Genomic DNA, 23346 nt, shown 5'->3' on the forward strand with positions numbered 1-23346 from the left:
ACTAGGCAAGTCAGCTAAGAACAAATTCTTACTCACAATGACGGCCTACCAAAAGGCAAAAGGCCTCCTGCGGGGCTGGGGGCTGGGATTAGAAATAAAAATATAGGACAAAACACACCACGACAAGAGAGACAACACAACACTACATAAAGACGACAACATAGCATGGCAGCAGCACATGACAACACAGCAAGGTAGCAACACAACATGACCACCACATGGTAGCAACACAAAGCAGGATACAAATATTGTTGGGCACAGACTATAGCACAAAGGGCAAAGAAGGTAGAGACAACAATACATCAAGCAAAGCAGCCACAACTGTTAGTAAGAGTGTCCGTGATTGAGTCTGCATGAAGAGATTGAGATAAAACTGTCTACTTTGAGTGTTTGTTGCAGCTCGTTCCAGTCGCTGGCTGCAGCGAACTGAAAAGACTAGTGACCCAGGAACACATGAGTAAAGCCATTGAGGATAACACACAATAAAGACTTATTTCCATTGTGGTCCTCTTGAAGCAAGATGGCTAGGTAAGATCGAACACGGTTGAACACAGTATGACAGCGAGATAATAAAACAGAAAACAAAGAAGAACATCTATCTCATCATTGTAGTTACATCATAGGGGTCATTCTTATGGGCACAGAATACAGTTTTATACTTTATTTTTTAAAGCTGCCCAGAGAGGACGTCATTTTTATGGGAAGAGGCAACTCATTCCCCTCTGAGGCTCCAGTATCCAAGAAATCACCTTTCCCAGCGTTATACCGGAACCTGTATAAGCACACATTAGCAACACCTGATCTGGTGCTGTGAATGTGTGCATTCCTAACGCAGGGAAAGTAAATCAGTTAGATATCTGGGCGCAGAACCATAAATAGTCCTGTAAACCAAACCCAGTCTAGGTTTGAGGCTAGGGGACACCCTAGCCTCAACAGGCAGCCAGTTAAGTTCCTGAAAGCAGCTCCTGCCTATGTCGGTATGTGAACTCACCTTTAATACTACCCTGGTCAGCTTATTCTGGGCTATCTGGAGCTTCCCTTTCATAAGCTTAGATAGAAGTACTAGCGTAGTCAAAATGTCATTGAATGAGGGCAGTGGCTAGCACGTTCATGGAGTCCTTATCAAGCAGCTTGGATTTTCTAGACCAACAGTCCTGGCATTAACCTTCCCTAGCACTTTAGTGGCCATGCTCACACCTCCCAAGGTTCCATCAAGGATACATCCCAGGTAGCTATCAGAGGTTTTAGTAGTCAGCACCTCAACCCTAGCTCTACTCTGATTTCAGAGGACCTACTCAATTTAGGTCTGGATGCAAAAACAATTCCCTCAGATTTACCTAAGTGTAGAGATAGCGTATTATCTCCAATCCATTTGTTAATTTTAGTAAGCATCCGCATAAAGGAAAAGACGGCAAGAACAACCAGCTTTCATATTGTTAATCTACAGTAGAAACAGTAGAGGCGATGTGGGGGGGGCACAGGTTAGTCAAGGTAATTGAGGTAACATGTACATGTAGGTAGAGGTAAAGTGACTATGCTTAGATAATAAACAGAGAGTAGCAGCAGTGTAAAAATGGGGGTAGGGGGTAATGCAAATAGTCTGGGAAGCCATTTGATTAGCTGTTCAGAAGTGTTATGGCTTGGGGATAAAACCTAAACTTGGTGTTCCGTTACCGCTTGTCATGCGGTAGCAGAGAAAACAGTCTATGATGAGGGTGGCTGGAGTCTTTGGCAATTTTTAGGGCCTTCTTCTGACACTGCTTGGTATAGAGGTCCTGGATGGCAGGAAGCTTGGCCCCAGTGATGTACTGGGCCATACGCACTACCCTCTGCCGTGCCTGCGGTCGGAGATCGAGTAGTTGCCATACCAGGTTGGCGATGCAACCAGGATGCTCTCGATGGTGCAGCTGTATAGCTTTTTGATGATATTAGGTCCCATGCCAAATCTTTTCAGTCTCCTGAGGGGGAATATGTGTTGTCGTGCCCTCTTCAAGACTGTCTTGGTGTGTTTGGACCATGATATTTTGTTGGTGACATGGACACCAACGAACTTGTAGTCAGTCAAGTAAAGTAGACATGAATCAGTTGAGTATGTTCTACTAAAACCTGACTGAAAATCATACATTAGACTTTGTTTGTTGACATAATTCATACATTTTCTCATGTACAAATCTCTTCAGGATCTTTGAAGTTATACTTGGGATGGATAAAGGCCTATAATTCCCAGGGTCAGACTCTATCCCCTTCTAATACAGAGGTATAGCTTTTGTCTGTTTCATGTCCCTGGGAAAGAAGCATTGTTCAATTTGCTCAGCAGAATCTATAAGAAACCTTGCAGGAATAGTATCCAGGCCTGTGGCTTCTTATATAATGTAGAAGTTGCTTTAAATGTTGAGAAATAAACCGTGTGTGGAACAGGACAGAAATAGGCAGGAAGAACAGGTGTGTTCCTGACAGGCTGTGTGGTTTCAACATTGCTGACTGAGATTGTCTTGAAATCCAACACTGAGAAAAAGTCCCTTGATTCTGAGGAAGAAGAAATAGGACCTTGAGGGGGAGGTTTAGGATGGGACGGAGGCGGTAGGACTTGTGCTAACTTGAACCTGCAGACCACTGGCCCTTGATGACGTCTGTAAAATCCTTTATGAACACTAATGAGCCGAGCCAAGCTGCACTGTTCTGACTTGGCCACGAATCCCTGTAGTTGCTGGAACCCTGCTGGAGAGGAGAGTGTAATAAGATAATATCCACACCAGTGCAGTATGATTAGGGTCAGCACAATACTAACTTGAGCCTGCTGACTACTTGCTGATCTGGTGATATAAGTGTCTCACAGACTCATACAGTTTTAGGAACTATTAAGAATCATTTGAAGTTGTTGTTTGGCACAGTCAAGTTCCCAAATCATCAAAACCAGACATAATTGGGTTTCCTGAAAGCACTAAGATCATCTTACATCTATTATAGGCAACAGACAAAAATTATGCTACTTAGTGTTTCGAAGCTTCATAGAAACTCACCCCAAAGGACTTGTCATGCTATATACACTTGTTGAGATTACCTTTGTAATTGTAAAAACTGGGAACACCAATGCCGCTATGCAGTTACATACAATGAGTGTACAAAACATTAGCAACACCTGACTATGGTCATAGACTGACCAGGTGATTCCAGCTGAAAGCTATGATCCCTTGTTGATGTAACTTGTTAAATCCATAATTGAGACATGAATTGTATGTGTGTCATTCAGAGGGTGCATCAGTATAGATTCCTCCTCCGTATCATCACTCAACAGAGTTAGATTGTAAAACTGTCCCACTGGCATGGAGGATTAGCAAGATTAGTGAGGGAGAGCTTTACAGCTACCGGTATTTCAAAGCACTGCCATCATCTCCAGATATAGACTGCTTCAACAGAGCTGGAAACTGATGGATGATTGAATGATACTGTATTAGGACCTGTAAATCTGCAATTCAGAATCAGATGAGAAAAACAAATTCCCTCTCAGGAGCAATAAAATAGTATAATATTTGATTCTATTTCAAACTGATCTCATTTTGTTTGTTTGTTTGATGTTGCTGTTGTAGGTCAGATAAGAAGCCTTCTCCGTGCTCTGAGGGCTGTGGTAGTGAGTCGACCTCAGGAAGCAGGAAGCAATATGGAGGAGTCCATCAGACCCAGACGTCGGGGCTGCCATGGTCCCAGCCCTGCTCCAACTCCTCCCCTGCTGGGGACAAGATGGAGCGGCTAAAGGTGATCCGTAACCATAGCAACAGCCTTCGTCTGGGTCGTCTGGCATTCTTCAGACACCTGGAGAAGGTGGAGACCATGAGGAGCTTCTGGGAGCTGAAGCATGTGGAGCTGGAGGGAGACCCACAACAGGTAGGCCTTACACCCGAACACTCATTACCTGTACTCCTCATCTTCTTCTCTATACCCCCAAACCTCATTCATACCCTAACCCTCTTATATACTCATCCTCTAACCTATACCCATCCATCCTCTTGCCCTTCACCCTCGACAGGTAGGGTCTTCACCCCATTCCTCAACTGTATCAAATCAAAGTTTACTGGTCGCCTACACAGATTTGCAGATGTTATTGCAGGTGCAGGGAAATGCTTGTGTTTCTAGCTCCAACAGTCCTGTAAAAAGTAAGGCTATCACCCCCGATCCTCACCCATATCCCTCTCCAACAGGTAAGTCTCGCAACCAAATCCTCACCTGCACCCGTACCCCTCATCTCCTCACCTGTACCCCCTCATCCTCTCGTCTCTACCCCAAACCCGGATTCATACCCAGCAGCATACCACACGGCATCCCTCTGCTGGCTTGCCTCTGAAGCTAAGCAGCTTTGGTCCTGGTCCAGCTGCTGGTGGAAGTGGTGTTGGAGGGCCAGTAGGAGCAATGGTGGGAAAAGTACACAATTGTAATACATGAGTAAAAGTAAAGTTACGTTAATAGAAAATGACTGAAGTGAAAGTCACCCATTAATACTTCAGTACAAGTCAAAAAGTATTTGGTTAAAAATATACTTAAGTATCAAAAAAACATGTAATTGCTAAAATATACTTAAGTATCAAAAGTAAATTATAAATTTAGTAAATTATATAAGTAAATTATATAAGTATATTTTACAGATAGCCAGTGGCACACTCCAACACTCAGACCTAATTTACATAATTTAATGAGTCTGCCAGATCAGATGCAGTAGGGATGACCAGGGGTTTTCTTTTGATAAGTGTGTGAATTGGACCAGTTCCCTGTCCTACTAAGCATTTCAAAAGTAATGAGTACTTTTTGGGTGTCAGGGAAAATGTATGGAGTAAAAAGTACATCATTTTCTTTAGGAATGTAGTGAAGTAAAGGTAAAAGTTGTCAAAAATATAAAAAGTAAAGTACAGATACCCCAAAAAACTACTTAAGTAGTACTTTAAAGTATTTTTACTTAAGTACTTTACACCACTGAGTAGGAGGCACGACAGGCAATAGTTAGGCACTATAGGCTAAAGATCATTTAACGGATGTCAGACAATACATTGCCCATATGATTTCCCACACCCAGCAGAGAATTGCACTCAGCTTGCATTTTGACTCACAGCCATAGCCTAATCTACAGTTGAAGTTGGAAGTTTACATACACTTAGGTTGGAGTCATTAATAAAACTCGTTTTTCAACCACTCCACAAATATCTTGTTAATAACAAACTATAGTTTTGGCAAGTCGGTTAGGACATCTACTTTGTGCATGACACAAATCATTTTTACAACATTTGTTTACAGACAGATTATTTCACTTATAATTCACTGTATCACAATTCCAGTGGGTCGCTACAAAACCGCCATCAAAAAAGCCAGACTGCGGTTTGCAACTGCACATGGGGACAAAGATCGTACTTTTTGGAGAAATGTAATCTGGTCTGATGAAACAAAAATAGAACTGTTTGACCGTAATAACCATTGTTATGTTTGGAGGAAAAAGGGGGAAGCTTGCAAGCCGAAGAACACCATCCCAACCGTGAAGCACGGGGGCGGCAGCATCATATTGTGGGGCTGCTTTGCTGCAGGAGCGCCTGGTGCACTTCACAAAATAGATGGCATCATGAGGTAGGAAAATTATTTGGATATATTAAAGCAACATCTCAAGACATCAGTCAGGAAGTTAAAGCTTGGTCTTAAATGGGTCTTCAAAATGGACAATGACCCAAAGCATACTTCCAAAGTTGTGGCAAAATGGCGTAAGGACAACAAAGTCAAGGTACTGGACTGGCCATCACAAAGCCCTGACCTCAATCCTATAAAAAATGTGTGGGCAGATCTGAAAAGCGTGTGCGAGCAAGGAGGCCTTCAAACCTGACTCAGTTACCCCAGCTCTGTCAGGAGGAATGGGCCAAAATTCACCCAACTTATTGTGGGAAGCTTGTGGAAGGCTACTCGAAACGTTCGACCCAAGTTAAACAATTTAAAGGCAATGCTACCAATTACTAATTGAGTGTATGTTTTATCTTCTGACCCACTGGGAATGTGATGAAAAAAATAATAGCTGAAATAAATAATTCTCTCTACTATTATTTTGACATTTCAAATTCTTAAAATAAAGTGGAGATCCTAACTGACCTAAATCGGGGAATTCTTTCTCGGATTAAATGTCAGGAATTGTGAAAAACTGAGTTTAAATGTATTTGGCTGAGATGTATGTAAACATCCGACTTCAACTGTATATAGACTACGGCTGCCTATTATGATTATTGCTGTTATATTAGGAACTGAGTGAGTAGTGTTTGGTCTGATGCTATTTTGAAAGCCAAGAAGAAGAAGAAAAAATAAATAAAAATAAAGTAAAGTACATTCCTCTACGGGATCGGTGTGCCCCCCCCCCCCCCTCCCCCATGCAGGATGGTTGAGCTAATGTAGGCTAATGTGTATAGCATGAGATTGTAAGTAACAAGAAAACTTTCCAGGACATAGACATATCTTATATGGTCAGAAAGCTTAAATTTGTGTAAATCTAACTGTTAATCTAGTTATTATAGTGAAATAATACCATGCTATTGTTTGAGGAGATTGCACATTTATTAACTTAAAAATGTATCAATAAACCAATTAGGAACATTTGGGCAGACTTGAAAATAAATGCAATGATTAATTTGATCAGTCTAAAACTTTGCACATATACTGCTAATTTGTACCTAACCTGAAATAATACATTATGGCCGTTCTCTTGCATTTCAAAGATGATGAAAAAAAAACATATTTTTTCCTTTGTATTATCTTTCACCAGATCTAATGTTTTACATTATCCTACATTCATTTTACATTTCCACAAATGTCAAAGTGTTTCCTTTCAAATGGTATCAAGAATATAGATATCCTTGCTTTAGGTCCTGAGCTAAAGGCAGTTAGATATGGGTATGTCATTTTAGGCTAAAATTTAAAAATAGGGTCAGATCCTTTTAAGGCTGCCAGGCTTGCTAGGACAGACAATATACAACTTCAATTAGCACTGAGGTGTGAAGTGAGGGGTGTCGAAGCCTTTGGGCCCAACAAGTGGCAGTAGTCTCTTGTAGCCTGCTCCACCAAAATCCAGAGGCCTTTGAAGCCCCCTTCCGCTGTTCAGAGACCATCCACTAGCATTTTCTACAAGAAATCTGCCTCCAGAAATAAAAGCTTCTCCTAAGAGGGTGTGACACGTACTCCTGTTGCCTACTGCACTGCTGCTTGGATTCCACCTGGTGATCTGTTCACCATCTGCCCTGGCCTGTCTCCCCATGTCTGGTACAGGTACCTCCACCACACTCCCCCCTCTCTCCCGAGCTTTCGCTCGCCTCCAGCACGAACGCACTGATGGGGCGAGTGACTCTGACCTTACAATGGCTAGCCCCAAGTTGTTATATATTTTTAAAAAATTGCATTTTGACATTTTTCTATTTGCTTCATGACTCCTACCTGCTTTGTTGACTATGAACTTTCTTTGTTACCCAACCATGGAACAGACTATGTTTGTTCCTACACTCGGGACTCTGACTCTCTATTGGTTATACAGACATTTGTTCTCCCATCCTATTCTAACCACCTCTCGCCGGCTTTGTATTCATGTTACCTGATGAAATTGCAACATGATCTTGTTGCCATTTAATGCACATTCAAATGTCATAAATCAACACTGCTAAGCTCTTCCTGTCCTCTGCCGTGCCTTGATTGTATTACTTCTGATGATATCTGGAAATGTGCATGTACACCCTGGCCCATCTACTGTTGCTAACCCCAATTCTGACTTGTGCTCTGATATCTGCTTTACTGATTTCTGCTCTCGTAAAAGCAGGGTTGTCTGCAGGTTAAAACTAGAAGATTATTACCTCAAATTGATCAATTGAAAGTGTGAGTTCACACCTCCAATCCAGATGTGTCGGTCATTACTGAAACATGGTTAAGGAATGTTTTAAATACACATTTTTCTGGTTATAACCTTTTTCAGCAAGACTGATCTTCAAAAGGTGGGGTGGCAATCTTTACCACCTTCAGTGCTCGTTTGTCTCCACCAAGTCTGTCTCCAAACAATTTGATTTGCTGGTTTTAAGCATTAAACTTCAAATAGTTCTTTGTTGACTGTTGCGTCCTCCATCAGAACCTGCCCTAAGCTCTCTCCTGGCCCTATGTCTGAATTTGTCCTGCTAGATGACCTGTAGGGGGCCATTGCTTTAGGACTTGGTCAGGTGATTCAAACATTTACCTACATTTTTCTCAGATTGACTCCTCACTATTTTTTTTAACCTTTATTTTTTTAACCTAGGCAAGTCAGTTATGAACAAATTTTATTTTCAATGACATCCTAGGAACTGCTCAAGGGCAGAACGGCAGATTTGTACCTTGTCAGCTCAGGGATTTGAACTTGCAACCTTTTGGTTACTAGTCCAACACTCTAACCACTAGGCTACCCTGCCACCCCAAATAATCCTGATAGATATCAGTCTGATGTTTTCTGTAATGACCTTAGTCATCACTGTTTTTACAGCTTGTACAGCTCGTGATGGCTGCTCAGTGAAATGACCTGTCCTGATTTGTCATGGACGCTTGCTAAAAAACTTTGATGAGCAAGCCTTCCTACATGAACTGGCCTCTGTAAAATGGTATAGAATCAGCTTGATCTCCCCTGTTGAAGACGCTTGGACATTTAAAAAAAATATTTTTACTGGTATTGTTAACAAACACCCCCATAAAGAAAATGAGAATTAAAAACAGGTTTAGCTCCTGGTTCAACCGTGATCTGGCAGAGATACTCCACCTCAAGAATTGCATTTGGCGAAAGGCTCGACACATACTCAGGCTGACTGGCTCTCGTTCAGGCAAATTACAAATAAATGCAATCAGGCTATCCGGAAGGTCAAAGTTAGTTAGTTACCTTAAGGAGCAGTTCTCCCTGTGGGTCTAATCCCAAGAAGTTCTGGAAAATGATTAAAGACCTGGAGAATAAACCCTCCTCACAGCTGCCCATGTCCCTTACAGTGTCTTGCAAAATCACTCATCTCCCTCTGCGTTTTTCCTATTTTGTTGCATTACAACCTGTAATTTAAATAGGTTATTATTTGGATTTCATGTAATGAACATACACAAAATAGTCCAAATTGGTGAAGTGAATCGAACAGAATAACTTGTTTAAAAAAATGGAAATGGAAAAGTGCTGCGTGCATATGTATTCACCCCCTTCGCTATGAAGCCCCTAAATAACAACCAATTACCTTCAGAAGTCACATAATTGGTTAAATAAAGTCCACCTGGGTGCAATCTAAGTGTCACATGATCTGTCACATGATCTCAGTATATATACACCTGTCTTCAAAACCCCTAAGCAAGGGGCACCACCAAGCAAGCGACACAGTGACACCTCTCTGGGGAGGTTCCCATTGCTTGGAAGGCAGCCACAGTTCGTTCTTTATTTAAAGGGGGAGATCAAGCTGATCCTAACTGTGATATGCATATTTCTATTTTGCCCTGTTTATCAAAAGTGTTGGAAAAAAGTGTCAATAATGAACTGACCGGCATTCTTGATGTCTATAGTATTCTCTTTGGTATGCAATCTGGTTTCCTCTCAGGTTATGGATGTGTCACTGTAACCTTAAAGGTCCTCAACGATGTCACCATCGCCCTTGATACTAAGTAATGTTGTGCTGCTATTTTTATTGACTTGGCCAAGGCTTTTGATACAGTGGAGCATTCCATTCTTGTGGACCGGCTAAGATGTATTGGTGTCTCTGAGGGGTCTTTGGCCTGGTTTGCTAACTACCTCTCTCAAAGAGTGCAATGTATCAGATCTGCTGTCTCAGCCACTGACTGTCACCAAGGGAGTACCCCAAGGCTCAATCCTAGGCCCCACGCTCTTCTCAATTTACATCAACAACATAGCTCATGATACTGTAACATTTCCATCTGTTTAAAGTACATTTGATGACATGATAATGTTGGCAAAGTTGTTTCCTACTAAATCAAATCAAACGTTATTTGCCTAACTTCTTCTTAATCCAACCGCGTTGTCAGATTTCAAAAAGGCTTTACGGCGAAAGCATACCATGCGATTATCTGAGGATCAGAAATCACTTACCTTTGAAGATCTTCCTCTGTTTGCAATACAAAGGGTCCCAGCTACACAATGAATGGTCGTTTTGTTTGATAAAGTCCTTCTTTATATCCAAAAAAGTTTAGTTGACGCCAATGATCTCAGTAATCCACTCGTTCAACTTGCATACAAACAAATCCAAAAAGTTACAGGTAGAGTTCATCCAAACAAGTCAAACTATGTTTCTAATTAATCCTCAAGTACTCTAATATCAAAATAAACAATAATATTTAAGACAGAGAATAGTATCTTCAATAGGGAAGATAAATAACGAAGAGTGCGCACCTCATTCACGCGCCAAGACTACTTTTCTAATGAGAGACACCTTGGAAAAACTACAACTACTTGTTCATTTTTCAAGAAACAAGCCTAAAACCCCTTCTAAAGACTGTTGACATTTGGTGGAAGCCATAGGAACCGCAATCTGTGTCCTATCTATTTGCATATCCCATAGGCTAGCATTGAAATGGCCTGTGACCTCATAAAATAAAAATCTGGATGGATTTTCCTCTGGTTTTTGCCTGTCATATCAGTTATTTTATACTCACAGGTATTATTGTAACAGTTTTAGAAACCTCAGAGTATTTTATATCCAATGCTACCAATCATATGCATATCCTAGCTTCTGGGCTTGAGTAACAGGCATTTTACTTTGGGCATGTCAGCCATCCGAAATTCCGAACACTGCCCTGTATGCTGAAAAAGTTAACCAACATTGCAGTTTTAAGAAAAAATAAGTGTTAAGTCAAAAATAGATGAGTAAAATATAAAAAATAATAGTAACAAATAATGAATGAGCATCAGTAAAATAACAATAACGAGGCTATGTAAATGGGGTACCGGTACAGAGTCAATGTGCAGGGGCACCGGTTAGTTGAGGTAATATGTACATGTAGGTAGAGTTAAAGTGACTATGCATAGATAATAAACAGATAGTAGCAGCAGAGTATAAGAGGGGGGGGGGCGCAATGCAAATAGTCTGGGTAGCTATTTAATTAGCTGTTCAGGCGTCTTATGGCTTGGGGGTTAAAGCTGTTAAGAAGTCTTTCGGACCTAGACTTGGTGCTCTGTTACCACTTGCCGTGTGGTAGCAGAGAGAACGGTCTATGACTAGGGTGGCTGGAGTCTTCAACAATTTTTCGGGCCTTCCTCTGACACTGCCTGGTATAGAGGTCCTGGATGGCAGGAAGCTTGGCCCCAGTGATGCACTGGGCCGTACGCGCTACCCTCTGTAGTGCTTTGTGGTCTGAGGGCAAGCAGTTGCCATACCAGGCAGTGATGCTCTCAATGGTGCAGCTGTATACATTTTTGAGGATCTGAGGACCCATGCCAAATCTTGTGAGTCTCCTGGGGGGGAATAGGCTTTGTCGTGCCCTCTTCACAACTGTGTTAGTGTATTTGGACCATGATAGTTTGTTGGGGATGTGGACACCAAGGAACTTGAAGCTCTCAACATGCTCCACTACAGCCCCGTCAATGAGAATGGGGGGGGGGGGGGTGCTCGGTCCTCCTTTTCCTGTAGTCCACAATCATTTCCTTTGTCTTGATCACGTTGAGGGAGAGGTTGTTGTCCTGGCACCACACGACAAGGTCTCTGACATCCTCCCTATAGACTGTCTCATCGTTGTCGGTGATCAGGCATACCACTGTTGTGTCATCGGCAAACTTAATGATGGTGTTGGAGTCATGACTGGCCATGCATTCATGAGTGAACAGGGAGTACAGGAGGGGACTGAGCACGCACCCCTGAGGGGGCCCTGTGGGGGGTGGCCCGTCAGGAAGTCCAGGATCCAGTTGCAGAAGGAGGTGTTTAGTCCCATGGTCCTTAGCTTAGTAATGAGCTTTGAGGACACTATGGTGTTGAACGCTGAGTGTAGTCAATGAATAACAACATTCTCACATAAGTGTTCCTTTGTCCAGGTTGGAATCGGCAGTGAGGAGTGCAATACAGATTGCATCATTTGTGGTTCTGTTGTATGCAAATGGGAGTGGGTCTAGGGTTTCTGGGATAATGGTGATGATGTGAGGCATTACCAGCCTTTCAAAGCACTTTATGGCTACAGACATAAGTGCTACAGGTCAGTAGTCATTTAGGCAGGTTACCTTAGTGTTCTTGGGCACAGGGACTATGTTGGTCTGCTTAAAACATGTTGGTTTTACAGACTCAGTAAGGGAGAGGTTGAAAATGTCAATGAAGACAGTTGCCAGTTGGTCAGCGCATGCTCGGAGTACACGTCCTAGTAATCTGTCTGGCCCTACGGCCAATCAAAGGATTTCTGCCAAAACCCTGTTGAGGACAAGCATTAAACCGCTTTTTAGCCTGTGGTTATGTATGTGTTTGTTTGTATGTGTGTGTGTGTTTTTCTGTGTATGTGTGCATCACAGGAAGTTGGTGGCACCTTAGTTGGGGAGGACGGGCTTGTGGTATAGCTGGAGCTGAATAGGTGGAATGGTATCAAATATATCAAAGACATGGTTTGATACTGATACAAACACCGTTCCAGCCATTATTTTGAGCTGTCCTCCCCTCAGCAGCCTCCACTGGTGTGCATTTATTTCTCTATGTATTCTGTACTGTAAATGCACAGGTGCTTTCTTACTGTGGTGTTGTACTGCCCTCTGTTGGTGAAAAATGGCAGCTACATTTACCCTGATGAAGACAGCTTGTCTGTCGAAACGTTGGACAGAAATGTTTTGCATCTGAGCTCCTAGAGTGTGCGTCTCTCCTTTATTTGTTTTTTTAAGAGCTACGTTTACACAACCTTCAGTATCACCAGCTTGTTTGACGTAGGATCCCAGCTGCTTTAAATAAGCAGCTCCTCTAGTCCAGGCAGGATTTGCATCCCAAATGGCACCCGATTGGTCCTGGTCAAAAGTTGTGAATATGGACCAATTTGGGACGTAGCAGGATCTATTCTAGCCTCGCAAGCTGCCTGATCTCACAAATTTACACGAACGTTCGCTATGTGGAACAGGCCAAACATGCAACACAGCACACGCGGGCTGATGTAATATCTCACTTCTAACACTAGTGGAGGCTATGGCTCTGTGAATCTGCATTGAGAGCCCCTCTCACACGCTACAGTGGAACTATGGTGAGGACGGCACTGAATCCAGCATATAATTACTTAGAGCCGCAAGGTGGTGTCTAGGGACTGAGTAAAATATTTCACAACAGTTAACCAGAAAACCACAGTATGTGCTGCTACTGAACATGCCATAATTGTGTTTCCGCTATACTCTATCTGTGTTGATTTTTTTATTTTTTTTATTTTTTTACATGTGCCCATAAGTGTGGGTTTGAAGAGGTCAGACATACAAACGAAGTGGTCTCATCACAGCGATGTATTTTTGTCAGTGCATACAACTAAAGTATGCAAAATTATCAATATCATTTCAAGTAAAATCTCCTTACAAAATAGCTGTTTGTGCACCACAGCAGAAGTGGGTTCTCATTTGCAGGCTGAGCAGCAAATGAACTGTGCTCTGCTTTCATTTTCTATTTATACCACTGTTTGCCCAAGCAACAGCCAATGAGAGCCCAGGGAAAGGTTCCAATTAGACTCTGGGCTGCATGTAAGTGTAACTCAAGATTCCTGGCTATTTAAATCAGACTGCTCTCTCTCTCTCTCTATTTAAATTTAAGGGGCTTTATTGGCATGGGAAACATATGTTTACATTGCCAAAGCAAGTGAAATAGATGTTAAACAAAAGTGAAATAAACAATAAAAGATTAAACTGTAAACATTACATTTACTAAAGCTCCAAAAGAATAAAGACATTTCAAATGTCATATGTCTATATACAGTGTTGTAATTGTACAAAAGGAAAAATAAATAAACATAAATATAGGTTGAATTTACAATGGTGTTTGTTATTCACTGGTTGCCCTTTTCTTGTGGCAGAAGGTCACAAATCTCACTGCTGTGATTGCATACTGTGGTATTTCACCAAATAGATGAGGGATTTTATCAAAATTGGATTGGTTTTGGAATTCTTTGTGGGTCTGAGTAATCTGAGGGAAATATGTGTCTCTAATATGGTCATACATTTGGAACGAGGTTAGGAAGTGCAGCTCAGTTTCCACCTCATTTTGTGGGCAGTGTGCACATAGCCTGTCTTCTCGAGAGCCAGGTCTGCATTTGGTGGTCTATTAAATTGTAGAATTTAACTCCCTTTCCTGGATTTTAGCGGGTATCGACTTAATTCTGCTCTGCTTGCATTATTAGCTTTTTTTAAACTCAATTGTCATACATGAGTAAAAGTAAAGTTAAGGTAAATACTATACATACAATTCCTTATTCTAAACAAACCAGACAGCACAATTTTTTACATTTATGGTCAGCCAGGGGCACATTCCAATACTCAGACATTATTTGCAAACACAGTATTTGTATTTAGTGAGTCCGCCAGATCAGAGGCACTAGGGATGACAACGCGTTATATTGATAGGTGCGTGAATTGGTGTCACGTTCGTTGAAAGGAGTAGACCAAGGCGCAGCGTGAGTAGAGTTCCACATATTTTTTATAAATCGAAACCCAGCACAACCGAACCAGCACAACCGAACCAGCACAACCGAACCAGCACAACCGAACCAGCACAACCGAACCAGCACAACCGAACCAGCACAACCGAACCAGCACAACCGAACCAGCACAACCGAACCAGCACGCTACTGGTGCACACAGACAACTACCGGTAGACAAGAGCCCACAAATACATTGATGGAAGAAGGCTACCTAAATATGATCCCCAATCAGAGACAACGATAAACAGCTGTCTCTGATTGGGAACCATGTCAGGCCAACATAGACGTACAAAAAAACCTAGATGACCCACCCTAGTCACTATCCCAACCAGCATAGAGAATAAACAGCTTACTATGGTCAGGGCGTGACAATTGGACCATATTACTGTCCTGCCTGAGCATTTGAAATGTAACAAGTACTTTTTGGTGTCAGGGAAAACATATGGAATAAAAAGTACATTATTTTCTTTAGGAATGTAGTGGAGTAAAAGCAAAAGTGTCAAAAATGTAAGTAGTAAAGTAAAGTACAGATACCCCTCAAAAACAACTTCAGTAGTACTTTAAAGTATTTCACTTAAGTACTTCACACATCCCATGTTTCATGAGCTGAAATAAAACATCCCAGAAATGTATCATATGCACAAAACATTTATCTATCTCACATTTTGTGCACACATTTATATAATCCATCCACCCGGCTGGTGTGGCATATCAAGAAGTTCATTATCATTAAACAAGTGCACCTTGTGCAGGGGACAATAAAAGGCCACTATTAGATGTGCAGTTTTGTCACACAGTTTTGTCTCTCTGTGCAGAAAACACTGGATATAAGATTGAAACTATTTTAAGGCAGTCTGACAGACCTCTAATGTTGATTTCCAAAATGTATCAAGGTTTGATAGAGGCTTTTCCTGATGACACAAAACATGTGAACCAAAAATGTGAGGAAGACCTGGGAGACACGAATTGATGATGATGAACGGATACAGATGTGTTTGAATGCCCGGCCATGTTCATATCATCTCAGACATAAATGACTGCAGTTTAAGACCATCTATAGAATGTACTATATGCCAGTTATACTGAATATCATGCACTCAGAAATGTCATTCTGCTGGAGGTGAAAAACACAAAAGGGGACATATTTGCATATGTTATGTTCACGTGAAGGCTGGCTGAATTCTGGGCAAAGAGTATGTTCTTTCATCTCAGCATGTGTACAGATTCTCCCTTCTCCCTGTTTTTGTTTGCTTGGAAATGTTTATACTGGAGACTGACAGAAGAGACCTTGTAACCTTGCACTTATCGCAGCTGAGAAATGCTTTGCCATTAATTAGATGGTTGGTTGTCCTCCCACAATGTCACAATAGATTGCAGAAAAGTCATGTTTCACTAGATTTGATTTATTACAAGAGGCACACTGTGCAACTCTCAAAAGGTCTGGATGCCTTACATGGAGTACTGTACGACAAAAGGAGTTGAAAACATGCCCACGTCAGGGGAGATACAGAGCATTCAGAAAATATTCAGACCCCCATCTCTGCAGCATGGTAGAGTGGCTAGACAGAAGTCACTCCTCAGTAAAAAGGCACATTACAGCCCACTTGGAGTTTGCCAAAAGGCACCAAAATACTCAAAAGGCACCAAAATACCATGAGAAACAAGATTTGTTGGTCTGATGAAACCAAGATTGAACTCTTTGGCCTGAACGCCAAGCATCACGTCTGGAGGAAACCTGGCACCATCAGTACGGTGAGGCATGGTGGTGGCAGCATTATGCTGTGGGGATGTTTTACAGCGGTAGGCACTGGGAGGCTAATCAGGATCGAGGGAAAGATGAACGGAGCAAAGTACAGAGAGATCCTTGATGAAAAACTGCTCCAGAGCGCTCAGGACCTCAGACTTGGGGGTGAAGGTTTACCTTCCAACATGACAACAACCCTAAGCACTCAGCCATGACAACGCAGGAGTGGCTTCGGAACAAGTCTCTGAATGTCCTTGAGCTGCCCAGCCAAAGCCTGGACTTTGGATAGACCTGAAAATAGCTGTATTTCGTATTCCTTGGTCAGATTTGTTTGTTTTTATTTGTCCTTGTCCTTTGTATGCCTTTTATTTTAATGCATGTGTAGGATTTATCTGGCACCGTTTGCAATCAGTCAGTTGTTTTATGCTCTGGTTACATTCAGATTGAGGTTGGTGTTTGAAGTCGGCCTTGATAGTGTGTTTTATGCATCTATTTCATGTTGCACTGTATGCCTGTTCCACAAGTAAATGAGTCAATGGAGCCTCTGTCTGATGAGGTTGAGTAGTACATTTTACACGCCATGCTGCAGACCTTTGAACCTAATATTGCAGTCATAATTGATGTCTGGGGTCATTTTTGTTGTTGTTGCTGTTCTCCAAATAGCATTTTGGAGAAAAATAAATAAAAAATAAAGTCAAAGCCTCCTCCACCCACCACCCCCCTCAAAGCCCCCTCCACCCCCAAACTACAGTACTTCCCACGGCTATGGCTCTACAGTAATATTAGGCCTATGAGATAAATGACAGTGTCCTCCGTAGCAGTCTATTTACTTCCAAGCATGGTTGGCTATTGAAGGAGCAGTGGATAAATGGTTGCCTAATATTTGTTCCCATGCATCAAACACCTCCATTTCCCCCCAAAGAACAATATGCTTGTAATGCAATTGATCAACCACTAGAAGTTGCGCATATGTGCAAGTTCAACATTTATAAATACCAACCTTTGTGGGAAAACAGGCACATGCTAGGTCTAGAGTATTTGTTTTTTTGTGCACACGCACCTTTGACAAATGAGGCCCCTGTTCCTTACTGAGGTCAGATTCTTTTCCAGGATACATCGAAGAGGTATTGCTCTCTAACCCCTGGTTATATCCCAAATGGAACCTTATTCCCTATATACTGCACTACTTTTGACCAGGACCCATAGGGAATAGTGCACCATATAGGACATAGGGTGTCATGTGGGGAGCACACCTGCTCTATGCTCTCCCACCTGCTGTTGCCTGTTAAAGGTCCAGGAGACCTGTGTAGAGGTGGCGTCGCACGGTTGACCGTAAATCATCCCCTCTGGCCAGACAGATAGGTGCCAGAGACCGCAGTCCAGATAGGGTGGCGATATCAGTGACAGTGGACCTGTCTCAATATGCTGTCCCCCAAGTCATCGCTTTGCCTACCGTTTTACAGTGTCTTCAGAAAGTATCGATACACCTTCACTAATTTCACAATTTGTAGTCTCACAGCCTGAATTCATACCCCACAATGACAAAGTGAAAACATGTTTTTAGACATTTTTGCAAAACGATTGAAAATTAAATACAGAAATATCACATTTTACATAATCGCCAAATACAACAGGTGTAGACCTTTCCGTGAAATGCTTAATTACAAGCCCTTAACCAACAATGCAGTTCAGAATTTTTTATTATTTTATTTACACAAGTCTTCCCCCCCCTTGCTATTGTGCAATAGACAATCATTCTTGCACCCCTTTGCCGTGACACTCCAAATTGAGCTCAGGTGCATCCAATTTCCTTTGATCATCCTTGACGTCACAACTTGATTAGAGTCCACCTGTGACCAATTCAGTTGATTGGACATGATTTAGAAAGAAACACGCTTATCTGTATAAGGTCCCACAGTTGACAGTGCAGGTCAGAGCAGAGACTATAGGACAGCACTCTGGTAAATTAACTTCAATTGAAATGTTGTGACATTTATTGTCATTGCCTTGCACGCTGAAGAGTGCTGTCTTATTTATGCTCTTTGGAAAGATATAGAGCCGAGGAGCAAGCGACTCCACAACAACAGAAATAGTTAGTGCCTTGTGGGTGTAGGCAAGAGTATGGAGAATATACTCTGCAGGCATGAAGTGCTGTGGACAAAGTTAAAGGATACCAGGCATGAGTTGCGTCCCAAAGGGCTCTGGTCAAAAGTAATGCACTCTACAGGGAATAGGGTGCCATTTGGGACAGAGCCAATGGAGCACACACACACCTGTCCCCCTCTCGTCTCTGAGACAGCATGTTCTCTCCTTTTAGGTCCCTTGGCAGGCGGGGTGGAGGGTCGGGGGTCAGGGTAACATGGTCAATGGGGGGTGGGTTGGCACAGCGTGACTGGACAGAGATGTGCCTGTCGTTCTGTTCTGAGTGGGGGGGAGTGTCTGAATGACAGTGCGATCAGATCAGTCAGAGAGCGACAAAGATAGGCCTCACTATTTCGTAACTGCTGGCGCCCGCTGTGGTTTCCATGTCAACAGCCCCAACCTGCTGCCGATCGCCCCACGAGACCCGATCGTCGCCGCCATCGACAAGAGAGCGACAGATTGAAATAATCCAGCCCTGAGCTGAGACTATAAAGTGGAGCAGGAGGAAGAGGAAGAGCAGCAGTTACCATGGAGAACTTTCTGAAGGATAAGGATATTTGGATAGTAGGCAGCATGTGTCTGGTGGCATCATTCCTATGGCAACGGATCTGGAATTTATTCACCTACAAGAGGAAGAGGGGCAGGGAAACACCCTCCCCAGACATACAGGTACTAGTAGTTTGCTGTCTTAATGGGTTCATTCACACTACTGAGCTGAGCCAAAGTGAACTGTGCTGGCTGGTTTATGCATCCACTATTGTTGCTGGAGGACAATGTAAAAATAAAATGGTATAGTTTAGGTCAGCATGATAGAGTAAAAAGGGTACATGATTGCGGGGCTTTGTGCATGCTCAGGTAGTGCAGGTGTGACTGGTTGAATCTTTTTGCGGAGGTGAGTTTCTGTTCACCTTTTGACCCATCAGATTTGGACATTTTTGCTAGTGAAGCAAGTTCTACACAGGCTGTTTTCATGTTTTTCATCATCCTGTCATAATTCAAAGATGGTAGAGGATAGAGTGACAGAAAGTGAGAGTACCAGTTGGCCTGTAGGAGGAAGTGATGTCTTGAAAGATGACACATTATCACCTTAACAGACATGTTAATCCATAGTGACTTTGAAATGCATACTCAAATGGCTTGACATGTGTAAAGACAGTGATAGTTTGTAGTCTTTGTCGTTACGTGAAAGAGACTTAGAACCGGTTTCCTGTACACAGAATAAGCCTAGTCCTGGACAAAAAATTACTTTCAATGAAGATTCTCAATTGAGCATGCTTTAAAATCCAGGGCTATGCTGGATTTGGGAGCTCTCTGGTTTTGAAGGATCAGTTTATACAATTCTAGGCCCTAATGGCTAGGAAAGACCAACCTGGTCTCAGAGCATTTTGTATTATTCTGTATGTATATCCGAGATACTCCATTTAGTATGATATGTTACATTTGGTGTGGTTACATAAGGCAGATGTTTATATAAGGCAAAAATGAAAAGAGGGTGGTTGGGTTGGCATATAAAATGGATGTACAATGACATTCTAGATGATTCTGTGCTTCTAACTTTGTGGTAACAGTTTGGGGAAGGCCCTTTCCTGTTTCAGCATGACAATGCCCCGGGCACAAAGCGAGCTCAACACAGAAATGGCTTGTCGAGATCTGTGTGGAAGAACTTGACTGGCCTGCACAGAGCCCTGACCTCAACCCCATCAAACACCTTTTTAATGATTTGGAATTTCCTGACGGCAAGCCAAGCCTAATCGCCCCCTCATCAGTGCCCAACTTCACTAATTCTCTTGTGGCTGAATGGAAGCAAGTTCCCTCAGCAATGTCCCAACATTTAGTGGAAATTCTTCCCAGAAGAGTGGAGGCTGGTATAGCAGCCAAGGGGGGACCAACTCCATATTAATGCCCATGATTTTGGAATGAGATGTTTGACGAGCAGGTGTTCACATACTTTTGGTAATTTAGTGTATAATATGAATTTGAATTCGTAACATATCATACGAAATAGGTGATGGACATCTACAAAGTAATACAGTGGGGCAAAAAAGTATTTAGTCAGCCACCAATTGTGCAAGTTCTCCCACTTAAAAAGATGAGAGGCCTGTAATTTTCATCATAGGTACATTTCAACTATGACAGACAAAAGGAGAAAAAAAATCCAGAAAATCACATTGTAGGATTTTTTCTGAATTTATTTGCAAATTATGGTGTAAAATAAGTATTTGGTCACCTACAAACAAGCAAGATTTCTGGCTCTCACAGACCTGTAACTTCTTCTTTAAGAGGCTCCTCTGTCCTCCACTCGTTACCTGTATTAATGGCGCCTGTTCGAACTTGTTATCAGTATAAAAGACACCTGTCCACAACCTCAAACAGTCACACTCCAAACTCCACTATGGCCAAGACCAAAGAGCTGTCAAAGGACACCAGAAAGAAAATTGTAGACCTGCACCAGGCTGGGAAGACTGAATCTGCAATAGGTAAGCAGCTTGGTTTGAAAAAATAAACTGTGGGAGCAATTATTAGGAAATGGAAGACTTACAAGACCACTGATAATCTCCCTCGATCTGAGGCTCCACGCAAGATCTCACCCCGTGGGGTGAAAATGATCACAAGAATGGTGAGCAAAAATCCCAAAGAACCACACGGGGGGACCTAGTGAATGACCTGCAGAGAGCTGGGACCAAAGTAACAAAGCCTACCATCAGTAACACACTACGCCGCCAGGGACTCAAATCCTGCAGTGCCAGACGTATCCTCCTGCTTAAGCCAGTACATGTCCAGGCCCGTCTGAAGTTTGCTAGAGAGCATTTGGATGATCCAGAAGAAGATTGGGAGAATGTCATATGGTCAGATGAAACCAAAATAGAACTTTTTGGTAAAAACTCAACTCGTCGTGTTTGGAGGACAAAGAATGCTGAGTTGCATCCAAAGAACACCATACCTACTGTGAAGCATGGGGGTGGAAACATCATGCTTTGGGGCTGTTTTTCTGCAAAGGGACCAGGACGACTGATCCGTGTAAAGGAAAGAATGAATGGGGCCATGTATCGTGAGATTTTGAGTGAAAACCTCCTTCCATCAGCAAGGGCATTGAAGAGGAAACGTGGCTGGGTCTTTCAGCATGACAATGATCCCAAACACACCGCCTGGGCAACGAAGGAGTGGCTTCGTAAGAAGCATTTCAAGGTCCTGGAGTGGCCTAGCCAGTCTCCAGATCTCAACCCCATAGAAAATCTTTGGAGGGAGTTGAAAGTGCATGTTGCCCAGCAACAGCCCCAAAACATCACTGCTCTAGAGGAGATCTGCATGGAGGAATGGGCCAAAATACCAGCAACAGTGTGTGAAAACCTTGTGACTTACAGAAAACGTTTGACCTCTGTCATTGCCAACAAAGGGTATTTAACAAAGTATTGAGATAAACTTTTGTTATTGACCAAATACTTATTTTCCACCATCATTTAATAAATTATTTAAAAATCCTACAATGTGATTTTCTGGATTTTTTTTCTCATTTTGTCTGTCATAATTGAAGTGTACCTATGATGAACATTACAGGCCTCTCTCATATTTTTAAGTGGGAGAACTTGCACAATTGGTGGCTGACTAAATACTTTTTTTGCCCCACTGTACATACCATACGAAATATAACATATCATAAATATGGAGTTTCTCAGATTTACGTACAGAATAATACAAAATGCTCTGACACCATGTTGGAAAGACAACTATGCCCAAACTGCCAGGCGAGACAACGTGCTGGGTAGACTGTGATATGTTTGATTGATCATGTCACAGGCCCTGGAAAGAAGACCTGGCCATCTCTCATCTGAACTATGTCCATGTGATCTGAGGGTGGCAGTGGCTGCATTTAGTTACACACAGCTTTCTCTCAGAGAGATCTGAAAAAAAAAGGTTCTGCTTCTATGGTGCAGCTACAGATCTGGATCAAAACCATGACAAAGACATTGTGTCCAATTCAGAGGTAGTAAGTGTGCACAACTTGAGTAAATCATTGATTGACGTCAAATGGAGAGTTGTCGGAACACCGCCACTGGAGTTGCTGCACACTGTTTACATGCTCCCAGTTATAAGCCTGACTCAGACTCGCGGGGTCTGACAACTTGGATGGAGAATTACTGTTGATAATAGCGGACGATATTGCCACTCCTATTTGCCATATCTTACTACTAGAAAGTGTGTGTGCTCAGGCCTGGAAGGAAGCAAAAGTAATTCCGCTACCTAAGAATAGTATAGCCAACCAATCAGCCAGTAACCAACTCTGTTTGACCAGATACAATGCTATTTTACAGCAAACAAATTGACAACAGTCTTTCAGCACGCTTATAGTGAAGGTCATTCAACAAGCACAGCACTTACACAAAATGACTGATGATTGGATGAGAGAAATTGATGATTAAAAGATTGTGGGGGTTGTTTTGTTAGACTTCAGTGCGGCTTTTGACATTATCGATCATAGTCTGCTGCTGGAAAAACATGTGTTACGGCTTTACACCCCCTGTTATATTGTAGATAAAGAGCTACCTTTCTAACTGAACACAAAGGGTGTTCTTTAATGGAAGCCTCTCCAACATAATCCAGGTAGAATCAGGAAATACCCAGGGCAGCTGTCTAGGCCACTTAGTTTTTTCAATCTTTACTATCTTTACTTTACTTTAAGTGTTGCAGCCATTCAAAGCCAGTGTGTCTATGTATGCGGATGACTCAACACTACACACTTCAGCTATTTCAGCGACTGAAATGGCTGCAACACTTAGCAAAGAGCTGCAGTTAGTTTCAGACTGGGTGGCAAGGAATAAGTTAGT

The 23346-nt window shown here is 42.3% G+C and overlaps 1 protein-coding gene across 2 annotated transcripts in view; it reads left to right on the forward strand.

The window, feature by feature from the left end:
- Nucleotides 1-23346, forward strand: part of LOC110521751 (myosin light chain kinase family member 4) — a 59464-nt gene that overhangs the window by 13102 nt on the left and 23016 nt on the right. Inside the window, exon 2 of one of the 2 annotated variants that reach the window (XM_021599591.2) lies at nucleotides 3588-3882. In XM_021599591.2, coding sequence (XP_021455266.2) covers nucleotides 3588-3882 — 295 coding nt within the window. Of the gene's footprint in view, nucleotides 1-3587; nucleotides 3883-18815; nucleotides 19193-23346 lie in introns of those variants that run through there. The other variant, XM_036969064.1, reaches the window with a different exon arrangement.

Source organism: Oncorhynchus mykiss, chromosome 30 (genome assembly GCF_013265735.2).
Source record: "Oncorhynchus mykiss isolate Arlee chromosome 30, USDA_OmykA_1.1, whole genome shotgun sequence".
NCBI lineage: Eukaryota > Metazoa > Chordata > Actinopteri > Salmoniformes > Salmonidae > Oncorhynchus > Oncorhynchus mykiss.